Source organism: Pectinophora gossypiella, chromosome 18, assembly GCF_024362695.1.
Source record: "Pectinophora gossypiella chromosome 18, ilPecGoss1.1, whole genome shotgun sequence".
Taxonomy (NCBI): domain Eukaryota; kingdom Metazoa; phylum Arthropoda; class Insecta; order Lepidoptera; family Gelechiidae; genus Pectinophora; species Pectinophora gossypiella.
Genome location: NC_065421.1, coordinates 8,363,660 through 8,384,800, shown reverse-complemented (window position 1 = coordinate 8,384,800; position 21,141 = coordinate 8,363,660). Strand labels below are relative to the sequence as shown.

Genomic DNA, 21,141 nt, shown 5'->3' with positions numbered 1-21,141 from the left:
GGAAAGGGACGGGTAATCGACAAGCATAAAATTTATGGAACACACGTCAATTTTAAGCACAAATCTAAACCAACCGTCTAAAAATTTTACGTCAGTCAATAACCCGACACATTAATTTACTCATTCTTCCTAAAATTAAGAGCTGTGAATCATCCGTCCCTTTCCTTTTCGACGGATACGAAAATGACGGATATAACCTAAAATAAAATTAGGCGGTGTCTGCAGGAATCGGGGCCTATAGGTACTCGACTTTAGTGAGAGCGGGTCCTCCTTCCAGTAACTACTGCGCCCTCGGTCATTGTGAATGAGGCCTTATAGACGTGAAACTAGTCTAATAATGAAATGAGATTAAATAAATAAGTCAACATACAAAAAAATGTTTATATTTAATAAAAATAATAAGATGTTATTATCACATTTTTTCTAATCTCTTAATTATTATTGTTCTTACATTGTATCATATTCTTATTCAACAATAACAAGTTACAAAACCGACTAGTTCAAGTGTTCAAGTTCATTAATAAATCGGCCACATCGATAAATATTATTACAATTACTTCATACAAAAAAACCTCTGTTGAGAAACCAGGTTTTTATTACTCTAATGACCGATAATAAGTTAAAAAATTATTATTTTTATAATTCATGTAGATTTCCAATTAATCAGTTAATCATAATCGTGACTTAGAAACAGACGGTTCGATTTTATAACATTAAGACTTGGCCGAAATCGCGGGCCGAAACACAAACAATACTGTTTCTGTTAAAAAAACACTACAATAAAAAAATACTTTAAGCAAAAAAGCATGAATCGCGCTAAAAATCAATTTATTTAAATTTGAAAAATGCGCGTTATTTATTAAACTGTAAATTTCGCGTTAAAAATCGATTCCCGATGGACATTGTCGAAATCACTTTGTGACTAGGACCAACAATTTTCCATTCCTTTGTGAGACTGTTGGCCATTGCAGGCCGTTTCACCTGGTAGTCTGAAAAAGTAAGTTTTGTGCACGGAATATTCGAAAGACACGTTAAGCCGTTGGTCTACTAACCAGGCTGAACACCACCAGCGACCCGCAGTGTAGCAGCGTGGTGGAGTGTTCCTTACACCCTCCAGTTGATTGAGGGGAGGTCTGTGTATACCTATATTATTCTGTTTATGTTATCAATGGGTAGGTAGTGTCTGGGATGAAAAGATAAGCTGTGTCCTACCAGGGTGAGCTGAACCACAAAGCCTAGAAATAAATGCTAGCAGCATTTTGATATGCATCTACTCATATTTATAGTGCATACCCACAAACGTGTATTTTAATAATTTTAAATTTTAGTTATCGAGGAATTGACCAGCAGATCCGAGCAATGTGTTGTTTTTTTCTTTTATCTACAGTATTAGTTTCCAATGTTATCTAGAATCCAGTCCATATAGTGCGACACTCTGGTGTAAACTCCGGGAAAGCCGCCAAGGCCGCACCGCTTGGAGCCGTAGGAGATGATCCCCCGTTGCACGTAGCGCAGGGTGCCGCTGCTGATACGGCCAGGGTACATCAGGGGACCCCCAGAGTCACCGCCACATGAGTCCTTCTCCGGCACGCCGCCCGCGCACATCTGTCGCTCGTAAATTTGAGGTGTTCTGTAAAGCGGAAAGCATTTACTTCTCTGTTGGTTTGGGTCTAAACTACGGGTCTAAAGAATAAGCATAGAAATGTAGTTGCTTATCGTAAAAGGGTATGGCGTCATAGTCAGTTAAGAAATGTCCTCTCTAACATTATAATGTTACCACGAAACATTGGCCCCGATTCCTGCAGACACCTAATTTTATTTTAAGTTATACCATATTCCTTATTCTATGGTTATACCCGTCTTATCCGTCGAACATACCTACCTACCTATACATTATATTATATATATATATATATATTTTTTTTCTAGAGTTCCCAGTAACAATGGTTGGATCGAATTTTCTGAATAAAATTATTTTTACAGAAATTTTCGTGGATTTTTTAAAGTGAATCGATGTAGATTTTCCTCGGATGGTGTGAAGTTTATTATAAATCAAGATATTTCTCGTTCGTTATGGTATTGATCGAGAGTGTTACTTTGCTGTTACGAATTGATATCATGATATATATCGCGAAAAATATTGGTGTTGATGTAACTCAGTTACCTTGACCATAGACGGCGATACGGCTCACCATCACCACCTATCACATTGATCGAGTGAGGTGTAAGTACTTCGTTCATCTTGTGATGAATGTACTCTGACTTAGTCGTGAACTTATGTGTAATAATAGTAGTAGCAGTTTTAGGCGGATGAGACGGTCGTTATGTAAACAATGACGATTCAAAGTGGAACTATGTTTTTGAATTTGAAATTGAATAACATATCAAGAACAGTCTTTCTTTTACCCATTGTAAGCATCCTGGCAGTCCTTATTGCCGACGACAGGTAAGTCAACGCTAAGCAGTACCGGCGACTGCAGCCCGTCTTCCGTGGCGCCCCAGCCCGCCACCGCTGCACTCACGCCCTCCAGCGCCTCCTTCTGAAGCTGCGGTGTGCTTGGCAGGCAGAGGGGTTTCATGCTGTCTGAAATTATTAGACAATCAGTCATAAACGTACAAATGAAGGAGTTCTGAAAATAGTACATGTAGGTTTACGATAATGCCTCAATGCGATTTTAGATACATTTGGCACAAGGTTGCAATCTTTTTTTTGCCGCAAATGGCATTAACTACTTGGCCGGACCAATGGGAAGTGCTGGGTCTCTCATCAGGCGACGTTGCAATTGGTTATCACGAGATTAATGCTAAGTGCGCAATAGCGCATATCGTTCCAACCTACCCCACATTGTGTGAATGAAAAGCAAAAAGAGAATAATACAAACCTAAGTTGAAATCTGCAGACTCAGCTAATTTTATTAGTGCAATATCATCGAACAGAGTTTGTGGAGTGTATCCTGGATGCGAAATAACTCTTTCTATTGACACGTTCTGAAACCAAAACACATTTTCATATTTGCTATCTGGAGGATAACAGATGGACCAAGGCAGTAGCTACGTAATATAAAATTAAAAGACTTGAAGGCAGACCACCAGGCCGATGATCAAATGATAATTATTATGAAGTAGCAATGGTTGTAAATTGCGCGGGACTGGAAAAAGCAGTAGGTCGATACAAGGTATACATAAAATAGAATTCGTGAACTTTACCCTGATGTTGGGTGCACAATGCAATTCCCCTTCCACCCTTTCGCAATCGGGATCCTTCCTGACGTCGTATTCGCCCAGGACCACTCCTTTAAGAGTCAGTCGATTGCCCAAGAAGGACACACAGTGAGCTGCAGTCAACACGTAGCGCTCCGTGATCAGGGTCCCTCCACAGCTTAACTTAGGTCCTCTAGCTAAAAAATAGATTAAGTAAATTAATAGATTGGCGGTGTAAGCGTGAGCACCATGCAAACGGATTGCACGAAAAACAAAATATTTTGATAGGTACTTCGGTATATAATTTCGCTACAAGCCGTTACAAGCACCTACTACTATAAAAATCGCTAAGCAAATTATATTGTGTTAGTGAGAATGGGACGATAACAACTGCGGTTATTGAATTAAGTATTGCTTTTTTACAAACGTAGGTATATTATATAATGTTACTAGAATATAGGTAAGTAAGTAGGTAGGCAAGAGGGGAACCACTGCCCTATTTTTCCTTAAAAAAGTAACATGGAAAATGCTGCACCGACAAGAGCGTGGCTCTTAAATTGATGATTTATCTACTTATTTATTTATTAAAGACAACACAGATCCATTTATTTATTAGTACAATTCACTTAACTTATGTTAGTACCTTATAACTACAGGGGATCTGACACGCTTTATGAGGTCCAATATCAGAGGGCTGTCACACCTATTAGCGATGATGATAGGTAAGTATTCATTTTATCGCCAAAAAACTTCATTACTTACGTGAATCATAAGAAATGAGCACCATCCAAGGCATTTCAAACAGCCTGGTTCTATTACCGCCCCAAATCCTGTCACTTTCCACCACTCCGCAGTTGGTTGGCAACATCCTGAGATTTCTATGATTCTGGACATCTGGTGGGCCACCGTGGGGGTTGCTTATTGCAGGCGTGTGCCTGTGGTTGTTGGGGTTCTCTGAAGGTCTCGTCGAGGGTTCTGTTGACCATGGGGTCACCACGCCCATCCCGTGGGTAGGTGAGGGTGGTATCGTGTCGCCTCCCGGATCCGGTTCGTTGTTTGTGAATGGTGTTGAACAGCACACCTGGATTTTTTTTGTTAGTTAGTTACTATTGGTGTTGTAAATAATTTAAAACTGCTTTACTATCAGATGCTTTTACAGGAATATACTTATATATAACAGGTGAAATTCATCGAATATATTTAGTCACTTGATGAACCGTACATTAACAAATTTCGTACGCTTTAACCAAGGTTATTTTCATTAACTAAATCGAGGAAATAATGCCCATTATAACTCATCACCAGTAATCACATAATAATATTACATTTAAATAATATGTAGAAAAATAGTTTGAGTTTCACGTTTGGATTTTAGATAATTGATATTGTGGTATCCAGGATTGCGTGCCTGAATAATAGCAATAGGGTCGCCCCATGGGCATGGAACTTAAACATATCTGGCGAGGAGTGAGTGGAGGAGGATGTTTAGGTATACTGTACACTTCTGGGGTAGGTACTCCTTAGGATTCTGGCGTGATGCTAGGTTATGATGTTGTTTGTAGCATAAGTTCACGACTATATCTCAATACGGTAGTCAGAGGTACATCCATCGCAAGATGAACTAAGTACCTGATCCAGCTTTCTGTTAGACCAACGTGATAGGTGTTGAGCCGTATCGCCGTCTGCAATGGTCGCGCCAACTGTAACAGTTTGTGTACGCACCAGGGGTTCATCGTACTGGAACCCGCATGCTAACGCCTGCAGCTTCCGCCTTACGTGCGAAGGCATGGGTGCTCCAGCCCGCTGGATCTCCACCACGAGCGGCTGGCATTCTGATAGCAGGGTGCACGCCCCCGGCCGGTCTTCCTCCGCTATGCAGCCGTCGCCCGCGAACACTGAGGTAAGTACATTGTTTTTTTTAGTTTTACGTAACCAACCTGTTGGTTGGTTCCAATGTGGTTACATTGGAGCCGCGTGGAGGTTCCATAGCCATACCCCCCTCCGATTGTTTTAAGGAAGGCCTGTGCCCAACAGTGGGACGTATACAGCCTATTTATGATGATGCGTTTTACATAAACACACAGACAACGTCACAAGAAAACCCACATTCCCGAGAAATGCGTGTCGGAGGTATGTGACCTAGCCTTGGGCCGGTATTTCCTTCGCGGGTTAGAAGGTTACACAGGTTAGGTAAGCAGATCCGTAAAATCGGGATAACGCTAGGCTGAGTAAACAAAACAATATAAGTAAGTAATAGATACTCATGCGCATTACCCTGATGATTATATCTGTATGAATTTATTCCTCATGGGATCGTTTAAAGGGGGACTTAGTTTTGTATGCGCAAATGTCAAATTGCAATATTGCTTTCTTCGATGAATTGCTTCGACGTGGCCATTTTAACCCTCCAGGAGATTTAGATAGGTACCTAATACCTATATAGAATCTACTGCAGTAACTCGGTTGACTGACAATAAAATTTGAAAAATCCTCGAGATCCCTAATAGAGTTGGCAGCGCTACAAGTAATCAGACCATAACTTGCATACACAACTGATACGAAGTCCTAAGATAAACCGTGTCCTATAGCACATATACATAAACTGCCTATATACGTCCCACTGCTGGGCACAGGCCTCCCCTCAATCAACCGGAGGGGGTATGGAGCATACTCCACCACGCTGCTCCACTGCGGGTTGGTGGAGGTGTTTTTACGGCTAATAGCCGGGACCAACGGCTTAACGTGCCCTCTGAAGCACGGAATCATCTTACTTTTTCGGACAATCAGGTGATTCAAGCCTGAAAAGTCCTTACCAAACAAAGGACAGTCTCACAAAGTGATTTCGACAATGTCACCATCGGGAATCGAACCCGGACCTCCAGATCGCCAAACAGCCTCCGTGGTCTAGTGGTTAGTGCGTTAGGCTATAGCACATACTGACATTATATAATGACGTCACAAAAGGGGAGACAGGAGTAGACAGAACCACATGCCATGAAGACAGCTTGCAGGGACTCTTGATATCGAAGCCCTTAGACAAATGTGATGAGCCGTATTACGAGGCAATCGCCCATCTATCTACTAAGAAGTGGTACACTCATGAGTAATAATATGTACCCACTTTAGAACCCTGTCGCACTATCATATTTGACATTTAATGAGACTTACGGTTTAATTTGTCAGAAAAGTTAATGCGACATCGTATCAAAGTATACATTATAATTAGTACTCATGACCGTACATCATGTAAGAAAAAATATTATTCCTCAGTGGTTTTACCGACACGGTCGATAAAATCTATCATCCATGAATATTAATAAGTGTTTTATCTATCATTTGTTGTGTATCCAGACACGCGTATACTTATTATATTACACCTACTCCCCTACTGGAATTTGACTTTCTGAACAGGAAGGTAAAACTGTGATAAGCTTGCAGGACATTAAAATAAAGAAAAAATACCCGGGCCATTTACTCTTGACTTGCGTTGACCTCAAAAAAGCCATCCATACGAAGTAAGTATCCAACCTTAAACCAGTTATTTACAATATCAATTTAGAATCAAGAACGACCGTAAGTAATTCCGACGTAGCAAAGTAACAAAGAGATAACGGAACATAACAAGCTTAAAAGCATAATTATATTCGTTTTTCTTTTATAATAGTTTTAGTTACGTACTTAATAAACATTAACACGTACAAAACCTACCTACTAGTCGCATGAATGACCATATCGAGATCCTCCGAATGTGCTGTGCAAATTAAATTCTGCACACCTTAACAAAGTAAATACGATCGTTTACAGTTTTAATTAACGTAGTATTTAATTAGATTATACTTACAGCAGTCCCCTAATAACAACAGTGTGAGCAGCGTCACGCAGACAATCCACCTGCACGTCATATTGGTGTCCTATATTGTGATCTCACTCTACACTCTAATGTCTATTTTTCGACAACACCGCGCGTGTCCACATGTCAGACACCTTACAGCTCCGCAATCAATAACAACTGCATTCAACTCACTGCACTCTCAGTCTAAATACAATAATTTAGAATCACTTATGAAGTACTTTATTTCTCCGATTTCTTCTGTTATTAAAAACAAATTGTCATGAGACGGGTTATCCGCAGATAAGTCGGGTCAGAACAGTGGCGACGTAGCGGCGACGCGAGCCGTCGACTGGTTTGGATCGTGTTTTTGTCCTTTATAACGTTTATTGTCACTTGTTACGAATATCGTTGTCTCCAAAGAATCGCTGTTATTCAGATAAATACATCGATAGAATGAAGCTACGGCGGCGTTGGTCATTTAATGTGATGGCCATTTATTAACATACTAGTTCCGCGGGAAAATACGGTGTATCACTGACACGCGCCCGCGCACCGTGGCGCTGCGCGGTGAATCAGCAACCCGTTCTTGTCTTTCTTCTCAGACATTACAGATAATAGCTACGATGATAGGAAAATATCGTTGTCAACATGAATCGACTTATCAAACAGTAGCTCTATACGTTGCATATGTATTTATATTACTATGACGATCTTCAGGAATATTTATTACGCTACGTGCGATTGAATACTTCCACATGTTTGCAACAGTAATACTTTCTTATCATTAGCGAAATTTATAAATTAACGGTGGTAGACATTTTATGGTCTTTTGTAAATGCGATTGTAATGTAGGTATTCCGGCGGCCAGGTCTCGCGCAGAACGAATCGCTTCACAACGCGCACGCCACGTTATACAGCGCGACACAGGCAACATACAGTCATGAACTTTCTTTCTTTTAATAAATACATATTTACAAACACTATATAATAAATAGCCTAAGAAATGTTCCCAACTACGAAGTTGGTCTCAGTTTTGTTTGTTATCCTAAAAAGTGATGACGTCACGGGTGAGTTAATGATACTTACCTATTTCATTTCATTGAAATTTTTCCGATAGTGGGTACTACCGGTTCCGGCGGTAATTGTTTTTTTCAGTAGTTTCTATGTATTGTGTGAAGGCGTTTATTAATGTAATTAATTTATAAAGGGACAATTTTGTACGCAGGGTTAAGTCCCTTCTACCTGTTTGATATTCTAGTGCACTAATTTCAATGTGTCACCTATCCCATAGTGACCACACGTGTTTTCGTAGAATCTAAAAAAGATAATTATTGGAAGGATATTCGTGGAAAACGAAGTCGTAGGTTTCTTAGATCGCTTAATCATAACTGATACTCGTATTGAGAAGGAAATGTTAAGTTGGTTTGGACACGTAGAGCGGATGAAGGATAATAGGATTAAGAAAGCGGTATATATAGCTAAGGTTGGTGGTAGGGCTGGCAGATGGCAGCTGTGGATTTTTCTGTTAATGTTACAATGTATATTTTTCAAAATAAATAAATGACGACCTAGAAGGAGGACGTACATTGACCAATTTCAAGATGTCCTTAGAAAAGGTTTAGCACGATCTACTCCGAACACGCGTGCGTGTATGAAACGATCGATGAATGTGGAGGAAGCAAGAGAAGTGTGTCGGGATCGAAGCAAATGGAATTCCATACGCAAACGGAATTCCATAAGCAGGGGACCTGCTTACCCCGGTGGCAAACAGGCGTGAGGTTATGTATGTGTGATATTAATTTATTTTTTAAACATTTAGCGTCTTTGCGAGATTATTGATATTGTTGAATCAAATTGTTTATTACGGTTTACGGATTAAGCACAATATTTAATTGAATTTGGACCTGAATTGTACGTAGTTGGGTATAAACCTTCTTTGACTCACGTAAATGTCGTTGCAAGGAACATTTGCAGTAATAACTTACTCCTTTTTTTGAAGTTGTTTAAAAATAGAAATGAATGCAACTTGGCTAGGCCTTTTGACATTTGATCAGAACCGGCATTCATTTGGATGTTTTAATTGTTGGAGTAACGCAGGTACATTATGGAGCGATGTGGCGAACCACTCTGCTTGGAAAATGCTGGATTTCTTCGAGTGCGGGGAGAATGCGGCTGACCGCATCATTGGTGGGCTGGACGCTGCGCTTGGGCAGTTCCCCTGGATAGCACGTCTTGGATACGTCTGTATGTACTATATTATACTACATTTACATCGTCGCCGACGCCGCTAACTGACGTATCTAAAAATTTTGGCGCCTGCTGATCTGATTTGCACCCTTTGCTATTGTCTATAAGACACAAATTATTGTAGCAGATACGTCAGTTTGCAAAGTCACCCACGATATATCGTCATCATATAATGAAAGCCACGTAAGCGGCTCATAAGTCACATTAGAATGTGATTTTCTTCAACAGAACCTCGACTTGCATACTACTTTCATAATATTCCAGGTAAAAACAGAGTCTACTTACAAATTTTACCTGGATCGAAACTAGCGTGTCTGTTATTGTTGTTGTTAACTAAAAACACATCGCAATGCCAGAATGAATGAAGTAATATTCAAAAACGCGTTTATGAAATTTACACTCTATGTACGACGTTAAGCAATTTACTCTGTAAGTATTCAAATAATCGCATCTATGCGATATCCAAACTTAGGTCACTTCGCTTGGGAATTCACAACAATAAACAAATTCATACCTAAGTAAGTACAAAGATCGATCGCATCTGAAGGAAAATCACAAGGAAACTTCCACTCTCAAAGTTTGATTTGGGAAATCATTTTGGCAAGTTCCACTGAGGAGTCTGGTGGTTAGCACCGTCAAACCAAGATCGGTGATTCACTATCCTTTCAGTGGAATGAATGGAATGTTCCTTAGTTTACCTTAGGTTTTAAAACATAGGTTTCCTGTTAGTGCATTTCGTGTCTGCTTTCAATAAAACTGTAGTAGTTAAGTACTTATGTCATCATCATCATCACTAATTTAAGAACCACGCTCTTGTCGATGTAGCATTCTCCATTCTTGTCTATCATGTATACATATAAGACATGACGTTCACCGTCTCTTGAATCTATTCCATGTAAGCTCTTCTTGGTCTTGGTCTAGTAAGTATGGAGGTACCTAATATTACCAACCGTCGGGGCCGGGCGCCAGCAAGAGACGCGTCAAGTATAGCAAAGAAAAAGCATTGAAGACATTCAGCTACTTGTCATCTAGAGGTCTACCAAGTTCATCACAATGTATTATCATCATCTTAGGAGTTCATTAGCAAGTTTAAGTTACTTTTATGCTGTTTTTTCTGTATTATTAGGTATCCTGCCCATACCTAGAAAGATTAGGGGAGTAAGTTTATGTTTGTCTATCGGAGGATAAAAACTAGAAGCTCAAATGTAGGCGGCAGCACTGTTGAGTGTTCCTAAAGTTTGACAGTTTCCCATGCTGTTTGAGTAAACGCCAGACGGAAGAAATAGGCAGTTTTTATCTTCATTCCTACCTTCGTAATATATCTCCATACTGCGTAATCAAATAGCCTGTTGGTCTGTAACTTTATGTATATTATTAGCTTATTAACTACTGACAGGCGTTGCACCAAGGTTGCTCCGTTATTCCAAGGCCAATTAAATACAACAGTTGGCTGTTGAATACCGGAGTTCGGATTTGTTTCGTCTAAACGATCACCAATACGCTGAAATGCTGGAAATTTCTTTTTTTTTGGTAACCTCTGTATTTGGAGCTCCTTAGTTTAATATGCGATAGGTCAGAAAATTGTAAGCTCAATCTTGTTTGGCTCAAAAGATTCCGTGAAAGACATGCCTTGGGAGGATGTTAAGCCGTTGGCTCTAATTCTGATTCTAACGGCTGCTATTGACATAAGTAAGTTTAGAAAGTAAATAATAACCCCGAGGTTTGATAATATCTTTGAGTTTTCATTCACTACAGAAGCATACTTCTGTTAATAAACTTGCACAGGTCATTTCCTTTTTCCGCCTGATATGGGCATAGAATACTTACGACTGTAACATACTTGAATATAAGTAAGACGTAACACTGTGGGCTCTTGCCTTGCCTACATTATCTACTAGCGCCCTGTCACGCCGACAGTGTGACAAAAGCTTAAACGATGTTTCCCAGCAGCCGAGGACAACGAGACGGATTGGATGTGCGGCGGCGCGCTGATCAGTGATCGCCACATAGTCACCGCCGCCCACTGCGTACGGATCAGCCCCGACGAGGAATTCCAACTGTAAGTCACTGTTTATTCTTTTTTAACGTGGCTTACTGGCTGGAGTAAGTCACTCTTGTTTTCATGGATAAGTATAAGTAACTTCGGTAAATCATTACAAAAATAACAACGGCCTCCGTGGTCCAGTGGTTGATCGTTGGGCTCACGATCAGGAGGTCCCGGGTTCGAATCCCGGTGGGGACATATCACAAAAATCACTTTGTGATGCCTAGTTTGGTTAGGACATTACAGGCTGATCACCTGATTGTCCAAAAATTAAGATGATCCGTGCTTCGGAAGGCACGTTAAGCCGTTGGTCCCGGTTACTACTTACTGATGTAAGTAAGTAGTCGTTACATAAGCCTTGTCAGGGGCCTTTGGCCTTTGGCGGCTCAAAAATAACACTGACACCAGGGCTGATGAGGTTGGTAATGCACCTCACAACCCACACGATAGAAGAAGCAGATTTGCCATCGGATGCGGCACCATATAATAATGACGCGCGTGTATTTCATAGCGACTATGATATCTCACCATTGACTTGCTACGCTAGTACCTACGCAAACGTCCGGAACATTTATAAGGCTTACTGGAGGAACAGACAGACCGAAACAGCCAGATTTTGACAAAGTTAGTAAATAAATATCAAGACACGCAAAAATTGTACCTTACGTAATTTAATTACTTAATCCATACCAGGTCGTTCGTTCGTCTCGGTGAATATGACACGAGGACGGACCCGGACTGCAAGTTGCGAGTCTGCGCCCCACCGGTGCAGGACCGCGCGGTCAAACCCAACCTGGTCAGGAGCCACAAGCTCTTCAACAACCCGAACTTCCACAACGACATCGCTATTATAGAGCTGGACACGCCTGTCGAGTTGAACAGTAAGTCTGTGTTTTACAAATCAGAGGGGTTAAAGAGTTTTGGGACGGTGAAGCGGACGCATTGAAACCACACCGCACGCGCCTTTCTTCCCTCATTACGTGCTCAGATACCGTAGTTCTAATATTACTATGTAAGTTGTTTGATAAGTTTTCTTCTATATATCGTCACCTTAGATCACGTTACATGCTAGGAGGGCTGTTCACAAAGCAGTACTTGTCCCTACGCTGAAGTACGGTAGTGAATGTTGGGTATGGCAGAAGAAGCATGAAAGTAGGATTAATGCGATAAAAATGAAGTCGATGCGTAGCATCTGCGGTGTTAAATTGAGTGAAAGTGTCAGAAACAGTGTGATAAGAGAGAGATGTGGTCTAAAAGACGATATAGTGACTAAAACTGAGAAGGAATCTTAAATTGGTTAGAGCGGATGAAGAATAATAAGATGACGAAAGCAGCGTATAAAGCGAAGGTTGTAGGGCTGCCCGGCTGGCAGAGGAAGACCTAGATGGACGTACATTGACCTAATTTGAAATGTCCTTAGAAAAGGTTCAGAACAATCTACTATGAACCGGCGCGCGTGTATGAAGCGATTGATGAATGTGGAGGAAGCAAGAGAAGTATCTCAGGATCGAAGCAAGTGGAATTCTACAGTCTCTGCTTACCCCGGTAGGAAACAGGCGTGAGTTTATGTATGTATGTATTGTCACCTTATAGTGAAAAGCAAATAAGCGCCTTTTTTAATGTTATTTTCTACAATAACCTTATTTCATTCAATAAATTTCATTCCGAATAAAAATTGAGACTACAATTTCTTATTTCAATTGAAACTGGCGTGTCTATTGCTTGGTTTAGTCAGCATATTATCTATTTTAAATAGCAATAGTCAGTCATGTCTAACTTCATTGACGTTATTCCAAAGATTGATAAGTAAATATTGATTTGTGTACTTATACTTAATAACACTTAGATGCTTAGCAAATCTCAGGTGTATGAAAAGTCTAAGCTTTATTAAATACACCATGTATGCCGTTCAAAGATTTATTGACGATTTAAATAACGATCAGCAGTTTCTGGAAATATCTGCCATGGTCTAGCCAACAAGGAATCCGTTTATTTTACTAAAATCCTAAAAATAAGACTACAAGATTTGGCAAAAGTTTGGCATAGGCTAAAATCGAATCGTCATAACCTATTAGTTAAATTATGTACGTTATTAATCCTCGTGTCACCACACTATTTCATAACCCCTTAAAATATTAGATACTGACATGAATGTAACATATTAAATCACAACGGATATTATAATTAATCGTTTCCATTTAACTTGGCACAAGTTTAAATAGCTAAATTAAAATTCAACGCTCACAGGAGCGTTGCGGGCTGCGAAGCTAGAGTACGTAGTAAGTACTTATGATTCCTTATTCTATGGCTAGAGTTTAAAGAAAGTGTATGGAACGAGTGCATTCGCCTTGTAGACTCGTAAACACCTATTCTAAATCATATTCTGATGTAATACCCCATTAGGGATTACGGGCGTGAGTTTATGTATGTGTATGTATGGATTGGAAAATAATTAAAAAGAAAAGAAAAATTCTCATAAATTTTTTGACACGAAATTCCTCTTGATATCAACTCAGAATCATGGTCTGAACCATCCCCCTCAGTATTCGTTACGGTGTCATTAACACCCATACCTACTTATATGGCTACCGTATGTTTGTACGGGGTGTAAGTGTCATCGTAACGAATACTGAGAGGGATGATTCATCTGATTATTCTGAGTTAATATCAAGTGGAATTTTCCATCGCAAAAGTATAGAATTGAAAATAATTTAAAAAAACTAAAAAAAAAACATGAATTTTGCGACGGAAAATTCCACTTGATTTTAACTCAGAATCATGGTCTGAATCAACCCCCTCAGTATTCGTTACGATGTCACTAACACCCAGTATATATTTACATACATACACAGCGGTCGGATAGAAATCACAATTTGATTTTAAAAAAGGCGCTCACATTTCGCTTTAAGGCGACAATATATAAACACAAACAGTAAACAAACAGCCCCAGTACCATCTTTGTATGTGTACTTAATAAAATAAGTCATCATCATAATTATCAACTAAATTCCACCTTTGTGCGTCAAATAAAAATAAACCTTATGACCAGACTACGTGAGCCCGATCTGCCTGCCGAAGGAGGATCAGCTGGGCGATCTGAAGGTGGGCGAGCTGGTGACGGTGGCGGGCTGGGGCAAGATGAACATGTCCACCGACCAGCGCGCTGACGTGCTTCAGTACGTGCAAGTGAGCTACCTCAACATCTACATCTTATTAAACATAGAGCAATTTAAAATTTGCAAATAACTTCTTTTTCTTTATTTATTTATTTATTTATTCATTAGATACACCCCGCATACCCCCTCCGGTTGATTGAGGGGAGGCCTGTGCCCAGTAGTGGGACGTATATAGGCTGGTTATGTTATGTGTTAGTATAGGTATATGGGATTTGCCATCATACCTTTGACAGGATAGTAATAATCTGAGTGCCTGTGTTCTGTGAATACTTAATACGAGCTTTCACTCTTATGTAACTTCTTATCGTGTGGGCTATGAGATGGATTACCAACCTCATCAACCCTGGTGTCAGGGTTATTATTAAGCCGCCGAAGACCCCTGACATGGCTCATGTAACGACTAAGTACATACTTACATCAGTAAGTAGCAACCGGGACCAACAGCTTAACGTGCCTTCCGAAGCACGGAGTACGGACTTTTGTAACTAAAATCGTAATAAATGAAGAAAGCTTCAGTCTCTTTCCTGGTGCAAATCAGAATAATAGAAGTTTTAGCATATTACCTAAAATAAGGAATAATCATACGTGTATTAGTTTACTTACTTATCATGAACATTATGTACTTATTCCAGCTTCCAGTAGTTCAACCCGTGGTATGCGACTCCATAGGGCGGGGGTTCACGGTATCCGAGTCGGAGATATGTGCCGGCGCACAACTCAACAAAGACGCCTGCGGCGGGGACTCTGGCGGACCCATGATGAAGGTACACGATATATATTGATGATATTTCCCGTACTTACCTAATATGCTTACAAAATACTTCATGCAAATTAGTGGGTCAAACAGAGAGGTACTTTTTCTAGTTCATCTATTTATTATAGTGAAAGAAATTATTTTTTATGTTTACAGATATACGACACACCAGACGGACCGAAGACTTATCTAGTAGGAACAGTGTCCTTCGGCCCAACGATTTGTGGTATCAAAAAACCTGGGGTGTACGCTTCCATTTCACACTACCTTCACTGGATTCTAGATAACATACTCTAATATCATGTATAGGGTGATAAATTGTGTACCTAATAGATTTTAAAAAATATATTATACACCAGTAAGAGACAAATTATAAAACAACCACATCAGACAACCTGACAGTTTTATTAATATCTAACAGCACGATCTAGAACACTTACGAACTTTCTATTTTCCTCCGTCACTGTCGATATAACTTCAGAATCGGAAATATCATCATTATCAATCCTGTTGAGGTATTCAGCCACGTCACCGTTGAACGCTTCAGGAGTGTCATTAATTGACACTTTACGAGATCGACTCGGGCTGCCGTAACAGTTTTTCTTCGTACTCCGTTTCTTCTGCTTCCTTGGAGATAGTTGTATGGAGTCTATGGGTGCTGAATGTGACCGTGGTGCGTAGTATCTTTCAAATAGCATCGGCTGTTCCTGAACCCTCCCGTACATAAGTTCCATCTCGTGTAGGAACTCCTCACGTCGCATCCTCTCCTCATCTCTGCGTGTCTGGAGCCTCATGGCTATGTCTTCTGCGTGACTGAAATAACAACGTATAATACTATTATTACGAGAGTCTGAATTCTGATTCCATGCGATAAAAAGAGTGAAGCAAATTACGAACTTGTTTTTAACAAGATGCCAAGAAGGTTTTGACCTTAAAAGCTTGTCTCGTGCTCTCAGTTCCATTCTTCGTTGTTGCTCTGCTAGCCGTCTGGCTTGATCCAGGTCAAACCTTCGCCGAACTGCTTCTGCTCTCAACAATGCAGCTAGATTAGACCTCCCTGTTGCTACAGTGCGCAAATCTAGAGCTGAATATGCCCTTGGACCCTCGTTAGGGCCCATACCTTTGCTACTACTGCTTTTGCTCTCCAAGTAGATCTTCCTGGTTATATCTTCCATCTGAAAAAAGGAAAAACATTAAGTCCCAATATATGTTACTACATACCGATGTAGGTAAGTAGTCGTTACATGAGCCATGTTAGGGGCCTTTGGCGGCTCAATAGTAACCCAGACACCGGGGTTGATGAGGTTGGTACTCCACCTCACAACCTACATGATAGAAGAAGAAGAATACATGTTCGTCTATCTGTTCCGGTATATTAGTGCCTGATTACAACAATGACATTATTAAATAAATACTTACTTTTTTAGCAGCTCTGTCAGCAGTGTTGAACTTAAAGGGTTGAGGGCTGGTTGTAATGAAATCCTCCTTGTTGGATTTGAGTCCTCTTCTACCCTTGACGGGGCTTGAGCATCTCTGTCTGTCAGAAGATGTGGAAGACCCCGCTGCAGGTGAAGGGTCTATGGGAAGGTCGCTGTGGGCAGCTGGTGTCGACAACCGGCTCCGCTCACGAGCGGCCAAAGAACTTGGCGGGTTAGCGCACTTCAGCATCTCTTCGGCACGGATTCGTCGATTCATCCTTCTGCAATATACATTGAAACATTTTAAAACTACTTTGTTAAATTTCATTGAATACTATATAACTTAATATTGAAAAAGCTCTCACTCGCTAAAGAGGTGAGCCAATCGCTGAGTGCAATAAGAAAACTACTTACTAATAAGTCCTAAAATGGATACGTAATGAGAAAACTATATTTTAGTTTATCAGCCCATCGCTCATACTCGTATAGGAAAGTAAGTGTACTTAACTAAAAAAAAGTTTTTCAATGGAATACATACCGAAAATACTCATCTTCTCGCATCTTTTCATAGAAGTAATTGGAAAACAGATTCTTAGGGAAAGGGCGAGCTCTGAACCGCTTTTTCTTTTTACATTTTGGCAGCCCCTGGATTGCTCGTTCACACACGCCTCCCATCTTTTCATCTCTCTTAGTAAAGCTGAATGGCTTCATCTGAGCCCGAAGCTCGGCTTCGCTATTGATTTTTGTAATTGCCCGTCTGTTGAACAAATTCTTTAAGGTAAAGGTCTGGATCGTCCACTTAGTATCATAAAACCTGAATAACAGGTAAGACGCGATGCACGTGAGGTCATTCTCAAAAAACACAATTTTATGCTATTTTCCTCAAAATTAAATTTATTGCTTTCAAATTGTTAACTGGAAGCATCACTGACTCTTTAAGCTTGGATTATTATCACTATAGATAAGTATGCAATACGATTAGTAAGTAAAATATTTTTTCGAGGTACCTAATTAGTGCCCACATATACTAAGCGGTAAATTAACATCAAACGAAAAGGAAATATATTTTTAAAACAAAAGACTAACGTTTCTAAAAAGCCTTGACGATAGACCCGTAGCCTGGGGATCATGCTTCTGCATTTAGAGAGTAGTAGGTATATCTATTTACCTGTACGGACCTGAGCAATATCATGTACCCACTTTAGAACCCTGTCGTACTCTCATATTTGACATTTAATGAGACTTACGGTATAATTTGTCAAAAAAGTTAATGTGACATGGTTTCAAAGTGTATATTAATACTCGTGACCGTACCGTGATTGAAATATTATTTGAAACTGTTGCACGCTGTACATAGTGTACATACTTGGCTAGGTACATGTATGTATAACCTACTCCCGCGGAAGAATGCGAAAGTGTCCCCGCAGCTTGGCATAACGGCGGTGATACGGACACGGGGGGATTTTAGTCGATGCGAGCCCGACATACCTAACCTTCTCGCTGCCCCCACGGCGGGACAAAAAAAGGTATATAACCTACTATGAGGAGCTCGATGGCACAGCGGTAAATGCGCTCGGTGTGCGATTGTTGTAGTTAAGCAACTTTCGCAAAGGCTGGTCATAGGATGGGTGACCACAAAAAAAAAGCTTTCATCTCGAGCTCCTCCGTGCTTCGGAAGGCACGTTAAGTCGTTGGTCCCGGCTGCATTAGCAGTCGTTAATAACCATCAATCCGCACTGGGCCCGCGTGATGGTTTAAGGCCCGATCTCCCTATCCATCCATAGGGAAGGCCCCAGCAGTGGGGACGTTAATGGGCTGATGATGATGATATCCTACTATAGAATTAGTAAGTACTCTATGCTTTCATCGAAGGTTCTTATTACGCACACAAGCATCAAGTGTTAGGTACGAGGTTACGAACTCTAGGTCTAGCTGCTTTAGACCCCGCGGCTACGGCTCTGATTGTAAAAATAAAAAATCTAATTACTTAAATAAGTACGTATGAGTAGGTAGGTAGGTTAATACTTTACTAGATAATTATGTGAGCTATCATGACTACGTAATGGAACACATTCCTATCTGAAGAAACTAGAATAAATATAAATACCTACCTACTTAATGATCCTTTCCAATCGATTTTATGAAGCTAGACAGCTAGAGTGATTCATGACTGTGCCTGAGATGACTCGAGGAATGTAGAGGTACCTACTTAATATAATTACTACTTAACTGCTATCACTCGTTGTAAATGTGGTGCCTTGCATCGAGTAAAACTGTATTTGTAACGGTTTTTAATTGTTCGCTGTCAAACTAAATAAACTACACTTCGGTACAATCGAAGAGCATATGTGCAGTCACTGTGCCATTTGTAAAGGTTAAAATATAAACTATTAAGTAGGTGTTTTGGTCTATTACAGAAACCACATGTTACCAGGAGGTTTTAAGTGCAGCCAATTAATTTATTACTTTGCAAGAAACTGATTGGACTTTTGACTTCAAAGTAAGTAGGTACAGTCATGAGCAATATAATGTACCCACTTTAGGACTCTGTCGCACTAACATATTTGACATTTAGTGAGACTTACAGTTCAATTTGTCAAAAAAGTTAATGTGATATGGTACCAAAGTGTATGTATATTAAATGCTCGTGATCGTACACTTACCTACTCAGTAAAAACTATGCTTAAGGCTCTTTTAACCATAATCATTACCATTGGTTTCGAATCATGTGTCAGCCTGCAATGTCGCTATCACTTGGGACCACAAGGGACAGACTAACAATGTGATTTTTGACATGTCCCCTACTGGGAATCGAAACCTGGTTGGTACAAGTCCAAATCGGGAGCCGAATTTCTGCGACACATTTATTAAACGGAACCTTGTACCTTTTCAAATGCTATTCGTAGCTGTGACGAATCACTTAGCAGTTTTTCTTCCTTCTCATAAATTCGAGCGGATTGGATTGATTTACAACAGAAAAAAATTGAATACATTGGCCTATATAAAATGAAAAAGTGATAAGAAGCATACTGGGTGCGCGTGTGCTTGTAAACCTCATGGCTTGGTCCTCTAGTATCTTGTCGTAGAGTGGGATCCGAGACTCGATGGGCACAGGGTTAGCACGGAACTGTTGCCTCTCGCATTTCTGATGAAGCATGTCGTCTGAGAAGGACTTCCGTAGACTCCGAAGCTCTGTCACTATGCGATCTTCTTCATCCCTAGCAATAAACAAAACATCAAAGCGTTTTAGAACTAGGTTTACATAATATACATACATAAACTCACGCATATTTGCTACCGGGGTAAGCAGAGACTATGGAATTTTATTAACTAGGATTACCTACCTTCTGACCGATGGGTAACCGATATATAGCATTCATTTTGAGTTTAGTTTATGCTTCAGAGTAAGTAAAGACATAGCAGGTAGATGCTAGATAAAGACGGAAGAAGTTTAGGTTAGGTACGTAATTACATAGGTACATCGATGTTGCACTTTCAATTTGACCTACCTAACCCAATACGCAAATGATAACGTGGGGATTCTGTTTCTAAATTACATACCTTTCAGTCATTTTGAATGGTTTAGGTACAGTGATACTTTTCCGTCTTCGCATAGGAGATTTTGCGCGTTTCATTCGCAGGGGACTCGATGGCATACTTTGAGTCTGAAAATCATCACCGATATTCACTTTCCTTGGACTGGTATACTTTCTACCTTCGAAAAACTGATCGAACTTCTCATCAACTTCCGTCTTCCTATCATCTTTAATATCGTTCCATGATATAGAATTAGCCGATGGGTTTCTCTTAGGACGATCGTTCCTTAATGAAGTATCTTTCAGATTGCTGACTTCTGGAGACAGTTTTAAATCATCGTGTATGTATTTATCGGATTTATCGGTAATCACACATCTTCTAGTGGGTCTCTTCAATGTACTTGAAGCCTTTGTGGATAAAAGGTCGAGTCTAGTTTTATCAGCATCATTTTTAAATTTTGCTGTTTCCGGATCTTTCATGTCCGCAGAATACTTTCTTCTTACGGTATGATTCAATTTAGATTTAGTATTCTTTATTGAAGACGGTCGAATCATTTCACCCGCTGTGGTTATAGCGCTCTCAATTGTTATTTTGTGGTGATGGTTACACTCGTCGATGTGATCAACGGCGAGACCTAACATAATCTTTTTCTTTTCACGGAGGGATTTTAGCGTAGAATAGAACTGTTCTGCAGGTAAATGATTAATTTCATTGTAATCGGGTATACTGCGGTAGAAATCTTTAAGCTTCTCTGCGTCAACATCGGCCGTGGAAACCGAGCACGTCGTAGATACCGAATCAACAGAATTCTGCTCTGTAAGCGTCTTCGGTTTTCTCTCATAGGCGGTTTTAGGCATTTTGCTAATTGGATCTACCGGTACTCTCAAACATGAGTTTTTAAATACACTGCAGTGATGGCTCATCGCGAGTCT

The 21,141-nt window shown here is 40.2% G+C and overlaps 3 protein-coding genes across 4 annotated transcripts; 1 reads left to right on the top strand and 2 right to left on the bottom strand.

The window, feature by feature from the left end:
* Window positions 1-1,339: 1,339 nt before the first annotated feature.
* On the bottom strand, window positions 1,340-7,610 carry LOC126374831 (CLIP domain-containing serine protease HP8-like). The gene is made up of 7 exons (XM_050021565.1): window positions 7,043-7,610; window positions 4,924-5,096; window positions 3,964-4,282; window positions 3,208-3,398; window positions 2,883-2,988; window positions 2,407-2,584; window positions 1,340-1,630 (listed from the first exon to the last, which is right to left on the bottom strand). The coding sequence occupies exons 1-7, from the start codon at window positions 7,101-7,103 to the stop codon at window positions 1,390-1,392; spliced, it is 1,269 nt and encodes a 422-aa protein (XP_049877522.1). The 5' UTR covers window positions 7,104-7,610; the 3' UTR covers window positions 1,340-1,389.
* A 293-nt stretch (window positions 7,611-7,903) lies between these two features.
* On the top strand, window positions 7,904-15,648 carry LOC126374838 (phenoloxidase-activating factor 1-like). Of its 2 annotated transcripts, none has more exons than XM_050021577.1 (7): window positions 7,904-8,100; window positions 9,131-9,277; window positions 11,231-11,339; window positions 12,018-12,205; window positions 14,374-14,510; window positions 15,133-15,264; window positions 15,411-15,648. In XM_050021577.1, the coding sequence occupies exons 1-7, from the start codon at window positions 8,037-8,039 to the stop codon at window positions 15,549-15,551; spliced, it is 918 nt and encodes a 305-aa protein (XP_049877534.1). In that variant the 5' UTR covers window positions 7,904-8,036; the 3' UTR covers window positions 15,552-15,648. The 2 variants fall into 2 exon arrangements, with proteins under 2 accessions (XP_049877534.1, XP_049877533.1); XM_050021576.1 differs by having other exon boundaries at window positions 11,228-11,339.
* A 13-nt stretch (window positions 15,649-15,661) lies between these two features.
* On the bottom strand, window positions 15,662-21,132 carry LOC126375078 (protein FAM161B). The gene is made up of 6 exons (XM_050021920.1): window positions 20,234-21,132; window positions 19,726-19,890; window positions 17,211-17,429; window positions 16,674-16,953; window positions 16,152-16,429; window positions 15,662-16,067 (listed from the first exon to the last, which is right to left on the bottom strand). Exons 1-6 carry the CDS (start codon window positions 21,130-21,132, stop codon window positions 15,662-15,664), a joined length of 2,247 nt encoding a protein of 748 aa, XP_049877877.1.
* Between the last annotated feature and the right edge of the window lie 9 nt (window positions 21,133-21,141).

Excerpts from the sequence above, each read along its gene's own strand:
- LOC126375078 (XM_050021920.1), bottom strand. The coding sequence starts at position 21,132 with ATGAGCCATCACTGCAGTGTATTTAAAAACTCATGTTTGAGAGTACCG. Across the intron at positions 16,954-17,210 it reads CGAGAAGATGAGTATTTTCG|AAGGATGAATCGACGAATCC; the intron begins GTATGTATTCCA and ends TGTATATTGCAG. Across the intron at positions 16,430-16,673 it reads CTGACAGAGCTGCTAAAAAA|ATGGAAGATATAACCAGGAA; the intron begins GTAAGTATTTAT and ends TCCTTTTTTCAG.
- LOC126374838 (XM_050021576.1), top strand. The coding sequence starts at position 8,037 with ATGTTCCCAACTACGAAGTTGGTCTCAGTTTTGTTTGTTATCCTAAAA. Across the intron at positions 9,278-11,227 it reads AGCACGTCTTGGATACGTCT|CAGCCGAGGACAACGAGACG; the intron begins GTATGTACTATA and ends GATGTTTCCCAG. Across the intron at positions 11,340-12,017 it reads CCCGACGAGGAATTCCAACT|GTCGTTCGTTCGTCTCGGTG; the intron begins GTAAGTCACTGT and ends AATCCATACCAG.
- LOC126374831 (XM_050021565.1), bottom strand. The coding sequence starts at position 7,103 with ATGACGTGCAGGTGGATTGTCTGCGTGACGCTGCTCACACTGTTGTTA. Across the intron at positions 4,283-4,923 it reads TCCAGTACGATGAACCCCTG|GTGTGCTGTTCAACACCATT; the intron begins GTGCGTACACAA and ends AAAAAAATCCAG. Across the intron at positions 2,585-2,882 it reads GTCTGCAGATTTCAACTTAG|ACAGCATGAAACCCCTCTGC; the intron begins GTTTGTATTATT and ends TAATAATTTCAG.